This window comes from Urocitellus parryii, chromosome 5 (genome assembly GCF_045843805.1).
Source record: "Urocitellus parryii isolate mUroPar1 chromosome 5, mUroPar1.hap1, whole genome shotgun sequence".
Classification (NCBI taxonomy): Eukaryota; Metazoa; Chordata; class Mammalia; order Rodentia; family Sciuridae; genus Urocitellus; species Urocitellus parryii.
Window position 1 is genome coordinate 73,024,088 of NC_135535.1, and position 8,655 is coordinate 73,032,742.

Below are 8,655 nucleotides of genomic sequence, written 5' to 3' on the forward strand. Positions count from 1 at the left end.
TTCCTAGCTAAGCTTTTCCTCTTCCTTTTTTTTTTTTTTTTTTGGTGTGTGTGTGTATGTTCAAAACAATTTTAGATATTTATCTTCAGTATATGGGATTAATTTTTAAAAATCAACCTAAAAGTGATGCTCTCATGCAGTTTATGTTCACAGTCTTGTGGCTCAAGCTGTGCTGAGGTGTAGGATTTCTTGGCATCTCTTCACTGCTGAATCCCATGGCTTCCCACAGACTGACTCACTGTACTTAGGTTGGGGCTTTCATTTCTTCTTCCTCCCTCAATGTACTAGTGAAACTCAGGTGTAATCTTAGGTCACGTGGATCTCTTAGATTTCAGGTTCTGAATTTACTTTGTGAGTTTGCATTTTTCACTGTCTTCAAATTTTAATGTAAACTGTTTTATTTTCAAGACCCATCCGTCTTTCTAATTGAAAATATGCCTAATAGGAAATACTGAGTTAAAAAATACACCTAATGAAAATCCTATGATTACAACTTATTTTCTCTTAACTGCTACCATACTGTTCCCAAATATATTCATCAGGATGTTAATGTATTTAATTTTTTTTTGTAGTTGTAGGTGGACAGATGCCTTTATTTATTTTTATGTGGTGCTAAGGATCGAACCCAGTACCTCACACATGCTAGCCAAGTGCTTTGCCGCTGAGCTACAACTTCAACCCTGTTTATAGATTTTTTTAATGATGTATTTATTGTTTACTTTTTGGACTTTTTTTTATGTGAGAGTATGAATCCCTATGAAAACTGCATAACATTTAGCAATTCTCAAATGTAGTTATTGTGGGGATCTTTTGTGCAGATAGGGCTCTTTGGGAAATGCTAAACTATGTCATCATATTGCATTCCTCATTTTCATGCATCCCATCTTTCCTTTCTAATATAGCCTCAAGACTGTTACCAGAGAGATTTTTGGAAGGTGGAATGGGGTGGGATGCTGGGAGCCCAAAATTTTAACTTATTCTTCATTACATGAGTACACTGCTCATTTAACTTCTTTAGGAAAAAAATTACTCTGGAAATGAGTATTCCTTCCTAAATACTTTCCAAATCCTTTTAAAAAGGGATGCCTTTTTTAAGCGAGTCCAGCTTAAATAGTTTTTACCAGGTATCTTCAGAGCATTGCTCATCTTATATCAGTATCTCTGGGTCTTCTCTGCCTTTGGACATGTTCTTCCCTTGGCTTGGGATGCTGTTTCTGTTACCCTTCTCTGAAAAGCTTTTCCTCATTCCCCCAGGGGTTTGCCCTCACTGTCTGACTTCTCTAGTAGTTCGGTATAATTCACTGGAAATATTTGTTGAACATATACTTTCTGTGAGATATTAAATGGAAGTTATTAATATTAAACTAATTGACGAAATTGTTTGGAAAATAATTAAGTTTTTATATGTATCATTGCTTTTCTTCTTCTTTTTTTTCCCCCTCTAGTGTTCTTTTGAAGATAACAACATTCGTTCCTTATTAAAACCTTTAGAACTGGAACTACAAAAGACAGTGCATACATACTGTGGAAAAATTTACAAAATATTCATCAAGCAACTAATGAAAAGCATTCAAGATCGTTATGACAGACCACCAAAGGAAAGGTGATTCTTGGTGACTGCTAAGTTAAATGGATGCAAACAACAAAGTGGCAGAAGATAAGTGTGAAGGAATAGTCTTGAATGAAGTGTTTAGGAAGGAATTACTCATTTCCAGAGTAATTTTTTTCCTGAAGAAATGAGCAGTGTACTCATGTAATGAAGAATAAGTTAAAATTTTGGGCTCCAATGATAGACTTTTTTGATCTCTGATGTTTCATAACATTACTTGCTGTCATTCCAGTGTTGATGAAAATATTATAGTGTAGCCTGCACAGTTCTGCTGGCTCCTACTCTCAAGTGAGTAAGAATGGTAGGGGTGTATGGATGGAAAACGTACCTCATACACAGGGTGGACACTCAAGCTGTGAGTATAGCAATAATTTTATGTCAGCACTAACCTCACTTTAAACATGTGAGAAAAAAATTGTTTACAGGGACAGAAAAGGTTCTGTTTCTCAAGAAATGTGATGTAACCAATGTAACCATTGACAATCTATGTACCTTTATACATTTCATCTCCGATCTACAATATTTTTGTGACAATCGTGTTGAAAATTATTTTTAGACTATAACTAAGCTGCACAAAAAATTGAGCTGTATAAGAAAGAAGAAAAATAGTGAAAACTCTGAGGCATTATTCTGTGTGTGTGCATGTGTGTGTGGTGTGTGTGCGTGAAAGGGGGAAATAAAGTGTTTTTGTTTTGTATGTATTATTAAACTGTCTTGCCAAAACTGGGTTCTAAGGTATTTGGGGAAATTTTTTGTTTGTTTGTTTTGTTTTTTAAATCACTTTAAGTGAAAATTTTCAGCTTTACTGGGCATTCTGGAAGCAAAAAATATTATGTTGATAATAAAGTGATAACCTTAATAGTAATGCTAATCTGATGGTGGAAACTGCAATGGGCCAAAATATGTAAGCTATATACTTCCTGGATCAGTAAGTTTAGTTACAATGGAGTAGAAAAAGTGGTTCATTTAAACTTCTTCTACCTCAAAATGGCTTTGCAAGGTATTTTTGAAAAGCAAATGTATAGAGCCTTACTTAAGTAAATTAGACAACTTGGTGGATGATTTGGATTAGAATAATGTTACATCTAACTACAGAAAAAATAATTTTTATTAGGTTAATCTTGCTTTTTTGAACATCACACACTTTTTTTTTTTTTTTTTTTTTTTTTTTTAATATCAGGGATTGAACCCACAGGCACTTCACCATTGAGCTACAACCCCAGCCCTTTTTAGTTTATTTTGAGACAGTATCTTGCTGAGTTGCTCAGGGGCTTGCTAAATTGCTGAGGCTGGCTTTGACTTTGTGATCCTCCTGCCTCAGCCTCCCAAGTTGCTTGGATTATAGGTTTGCACCATCACACCTGGCCAGGACAGTTAATTTTTCAAAGCAAGCCTTGAAGTTGAGAAAAATATTACTCTTGGTGTTCTTGACTGCTATGTAGTTAATTGTAGATTCTGAATGTTAGTACATACCATGCTTGGGCACATATCTCATTTTACCAAGCGCTATGTGCTATCTTCTTTTTCTGTCTTTATATTTTAATGCTTAAATAGAGAAGGGAACTCATGAAGGAAAAATCATGCTGTTTGGCCTACACAGTGTCCTTTATGTAGATCAGGACTTTGTAGAAAGAAGTAGTCAGTACTTTGTTGTCTGCTATCTTTGTAGTTCAGTCAGATACAGATTGAGAGAGGAATCTTAAAAAGGCAGATTATTAATTGATTCTCACCCCCCCCAAATAAATAAATAAAAATATAAATAAATAAATAAAGAGAACTGGATAAGCAGCCCAGTACTCTTAGAACAGATGGGTTGAGACGGCAGGAGCCCACTTCCTTGGCAGAATGCCTTGGTGGAATACCTGAACTGTGTTGAAATTGAGCTCTCTGAGAAAATGAGAATCCTAAAATTGCGAATTTTGGCTGATGTATATAAGACCCTTTCTAAGTGTCTACAAATGAGACCATTGCTTAGCTATATAAGACTCTTTGGGCAGCTTGTTAAAACTAGATATCCTGAGCTTCACCCTTTAGAGACTGATATACTCTCTAGGATGATGTCTGCTAAAGAAAATATTATAGAAGAGATTGAAAAATTACAAAAAAGTAGGGAGCACATAGTTCAATGGTACTCACCATTCCAATCTAATACTGGGCAATATTTGAATTGTTTAATTTATTTCTTTTTTCCCCCACTCTGCTGAAGTATCTTAAAATCCCAGACATCACTGTAAATGCTTTGGCAACTCCAGAGTCTTGTACCTAATAAAAGTAGCAGCAGTCCTCTGGCCTCATCTGATATCCAGTCCTTAAGCAGATTTCCCTGATGTCTCCAGTATGGCATTGTTTAGTTGGTTTGTTAGAATCAGGGTACAAAGACAAGTTACATGATTATTCTGTTTTTAACAGGCACCTCAGGTGATTTTGATGTTGACTAGTCTGGGAACCACTGGAAATTATTTGCCATCCTTAAGGTTGAAGTTAGAGTGCCACAATTCCTGGCCTAGTAGGTCAATTATAATTGTGATTTTGAAATAAGAAAAAACTATTGGGTTATTGACAAGATATGAGTCTATTAAGATTTGATTTTTCTCATTGAATGGATTCTCTCAGCCCTATGGGCTCCAGTGTGAGGATGGTTCTGTGTAGAGTGTGGTCATGGTTTAATCCAACTGGATTGTGTGCTGTGGTCTCCTTTGTATTGTGGCTTATTTATACTGTCCTGTGGCCTACATTGTGGACCAGCTGGAAGGTTCTTCCTCTGGTCTATTCAGACCTGACCTAATTGAGGATTTTACCATAAATTGGGTTATGGTGAAAACTGTCTTTTTTTTTTTTTTTTTTAAACCTAAAGTCAATGGTATCACAGAACGTCTGTAACAGTTTTAAAGTGAATTTTCTGAATTTTATCTTTAAGGTAATTTTTTCCTTGAGAATTCTTAAGAAATGAAGTGCTCAGATCTAATAAGGTTAAATTACAGATGGATAACTTGGAGAACATAATATTTTTTCAGTATAAGAAGTCTTTCAGAAAACATAGTATATCTATGCAGTTGATATAAATTATACTATATATTCTTTGAGGCTGTGTGTTAAAAAACACACAGTTTTGACCTCAGATTTATCTCTGGGCTACAGTATCACCAAAGTGGAAAGATTAAAATGTAGCCGAACTTCATTTGTATAAAATAGTCATCTTAAATGAACTTGGGAAACCTTTAGAAATATATTTTGTGATTTATATTTTAAGAAAATAATTTTTTCCTCATGAAGAAGAGTTCATCATGCATACGGTAACCAAGTGATTTGGGGACATTTTGAGCCTGCAATGTTATTACTGCCTACGCATTGCTGCATTGCTTTCAATCAGATGGCAGTGGTAGAGTGACAGGAAGACCAGGCTGAGAACAAGATCTGGATTCTCTTCATGGTCAGGGGCCTCAGGTATGCTGTTTAGACTTCACTATGCCTTAGGTTTTTAGGTGGAGCCAGTATAGTGTGCCCTTCGAACCTCACAAGAGAAGGTGAGACTTCGAAGAAAGAATGGATTTGAACACATCCTGCCTGGTCTGTTACACCACACCAGTGTTAGCTCTAGGTTCTGTTTGGCCCTGGTGGTCCTATCCTCAGGCTGAATGTTTTCTGGCATATATCTCCAATAAGAATTATGTAAGGAAGAGTTTTTCAGGAAGAGAAAGTAGAGAAGAAAGATGATGAGTAATCAGAAAAGAAGGAAAAGAGAGGAAGTGAGAAAGGGAGAGGAAAGAGAAGGGAATGAGAGAATGACAAAAGGCAGAGTAAAGGAAGGATGGAATGAAATGGGAAAATTGAGAAGTAGAGATGGAGAGGAATGGTGTGGAAGCCTTTTCTTTTGGAGTTGTGCCCCCACCCCCACCCCAGGTCACTGTCTGCCTTAGTCCTGCAGGTCAGGAAAGATGCTGGTTACCTGGCAGGAGGCTCAGGGCCTCCGTTTGTTGACCCTGCAGATAGATGCTCACTGATTTTTTCAGTACTAATGAATGATTCAACATTTTATCTTTTTTTTTTTTTTTTTACTGGATCCCAGTGTATGATCTGGGACCTATGGAAACAATGTCTTCCATTTTAACTTTGCCCTTTGGATTTTGTAATACTAAATTTGGATTATGTAAGACTAACCACATTCACCAGGGGAGGCCTGGGTGGAGGGACTGCTTTGTCAGGTCTGGAGGGCAGGAATCTACCATAGTAGTTTTCCCAGATGATACTGATAGGAGCTGAGTTTGGGAATCATTGCCTCATCTTGAATGGTAGCTTCAACAGCAGATCACATTGTTTTATTCCTCAGTAGAGAGGTTTTCAATTGAACTATTATGGCTGCATTCAAGAGAACAGGAGATGGTAGAAACACTAATTAAAGAGGAAAACCTTAAGAGGATTTTTTTTGTTGTTGGTACCGGGGATTGAACCTAGGTCTTTATGCCTGCTAGGCAAGCACTGTAACACTGAGCTGCATCCCTAGTCTTTGCTGTCTTCTTTTTTAGACACTTATAATTTAAGTAATAAATACCATAGTTATAATGTTTCTAGAAAGACCACTGATCTGTTTTTATAAAGTAACATTTTTGATTCCTTAGAGTAAATAGGAAATAAAAGTAGGGGTGCAATATGTCAGGTATGGGGCCAGTTATCCATTTATGAAATGCAATTTCAAGTATCTTGATGTAATCATCGCCTTATTGCATTTTGATATTTAATAAGAGTAGATTAATGATTTGTACTATAATAGTTATCCTTTTATACATTGCCAAAGCAACCCTTTTTTGCTTATTAAAGTATGGCTAAACTATTCTGATGTTTGTTGTTTCTTAATTCATTGAACATAAAGCTAGATTTTTAAAAACTAAGTTATATAAACTTAAGTCTAAAAGGTGGCATAAGAATCTAAAAGAAAAAGCTATGAGTGAATAGGATGTTATTCAAAATCTAGCAATTACAGGATTATGAAAAATAATAGGATAGCATAAAGAATAGCATATTAGCCTGGGCAGTTTAAAATCTGTAATCAATTTGATCTGAAAATCAGTGTCTGACTTTGAAAAATTTGTTTTATCACCTCATCTCTAATAATTCCAAATGTCTAGGGGAATATTTCTTTAGAATTTTCTATAAACTTAGTTTTCAAACAAAAGAGAGCTTTTGCAAAGATTTTCTCTTATCTCTCTAATACTGTGAACACTAGTTGGAAGGTCTGTGCTCAGGCATCTTAATATCAAACTTAAGAACTGATGTGCAACCTTTGATTAGGTTTAGTTTTATGTACAATTAGAATATGTGAGCATATACACCCATATAATACATCATAGCAACCCCTTTTAAAAATTGGTGAAAAGAATGCAACAGTGAATATTCTGTTAAAAAGTAAATTGATTTTGACTATGATGGACCGTAGCTGTTTTCAATAGTCATATAAAATCTCTTCAGGGAGTATTGGAATGTTATTTTTGTTGTGCAAAAATAATCCAGGGCTTGTAGTATTTTTGAAGAATATGCCATCCACTCAAAATTTATCAGAACTGACATGTGTCCACATGCATTGTCACCAGTATTTGAGAGCTGGACCAGTGGTTTTTGAGGGTGCTGGAACAGATTTGAGAAGGAGACAGTCAGAAACTGCACCAGTTCCTGAAATAAAAAACTGAAAAAGGTTGAAGATATCTTAATATTTTGAGTAACAGTTCTAAAGCGGCAGGAAGGCATCATGGTATACTGCAGTATGTAGAGATTATTGCCCTGTAACTGCTTTTTACCTTAACCTACTTTGTTTTGAGAGAAATGTGAATATCTTTCTCCAAGTATTTTGTGTATTTTGGGAGTTATTAAAGGAGAGTATAGAATTATACATTTGGTTCTAACTTGAGAATAATCAAAAGTTGTTTTATTCAGTTTTGAAGGAATTCGGATGTGTTGCTGTTACTAAATAAACATGTACTCAATAAAATGTTTAATTTTTTTGAATGATGTCTGAATTATTCTAATAAATAGTCAAAAACAATTTTAGGGGGGCTGAGGATGTAGCTCAATGGTAAAGTGCTTGCCTGGCATGTACGTGGCCCTGGTTCAATCCCCAATATTGGAGAGAAAAAAAAAAAGTTTAGGTAGTCAGTGCCCAGCATCAAAACAGAGAACAATTGTATGGTCTTTAAGTGGGGATGCTGGGTCACCAGGAGTCCAGGTGGAGAGCAGTTCCTCAGTTGCCTAATTTATCAAAGACCTTGATGCCTTCCTTGTCCCCATTGCCATTCTCACCCTGTGATCTTGGTCTTCCCTCCTGGCTCCAAAGTGACAGTAGAAATTCTAAGTGGCAGATAACAACCAGAGGCTGAAATAAAATTCATTTTTATGAGGAAGGTTTCACTTTCCCTTGTAGTTACAGCAATGCCTATCTAACAATTGCTTTGCAGAGGGAATTAAGTTCTTCTGATTGGTTCAGACCATGAAGATTTGCCACTAGACTTAAAAATGGGTTCCTCTTGAAGAATGGCAACTCTGCGGAAGGAGAGCAACATGAGGGATCTGGAGTTGTTGGGGTAGAAGGACAGAGAGTTTGGGAGATAGCTATTGGGTGGGCAACAGGCCATCCCTTATTTTACTAACTAAAGCATTTGCTGTAATTTTGGAGGGGATCAAATTTCACATCTAGAGAAGAGTGCCCTTTTTGTATCAGGGACTAATTTTGTTTTAAAAAGGCAGTAATATTATTATCTAACATTTTTTCAATTTTGCATATTTTATTATATCGTAGTTTTTCGTGGGGGAGGGTCACAATCGTAGTATAAAAGGTTTGGGAAGATTGTTGAAGGTGATGATGGCTTCTGATAATAATTTAAAAATCCCTTTAAGCTGGTGATGAGGAGTTTATTAATATTAGCAATATGTTTTAAATTAAATTTGTAAGTTATGAAATCTCCTCATTGAAATAATAAATTTTAAAGTATATGAAGTAAAGAAACAAAAAACCTTCCTGTTCGTCTACAGCTGAAAACATTTGGTGTGCATCCTCTCAG

The 8,655-nt window shown here is 35.8% G+C and overlaps 1 protein-coding gene across 1 annotated transcript in view; it reads left to right on the forward strand.

The window, feature by feature from the left end:
* Positions 1 to 2,743, forward strand: part of Gxylt1 (glucoside xylosyltransferase 1) — a 39,194-nt gene extending 36,451 nt beyond the window's left edge. Inside the window, exon 8 of the mRNA XM_026401426.2 lies at positions 1,446 to 2,743. Coding sequence (XP_026257211.1) covers positions 1,446 to 1,607 — 162 coding nt within the window. The 3' untranslated portion in view covers positions 1,608 to 2,743. The remainder of the gene's footprint in view (positions 1 to 1,445) is intronic.
* Positions 2,744 to 8,655: the final 5,912 nt, after the last annotated feature.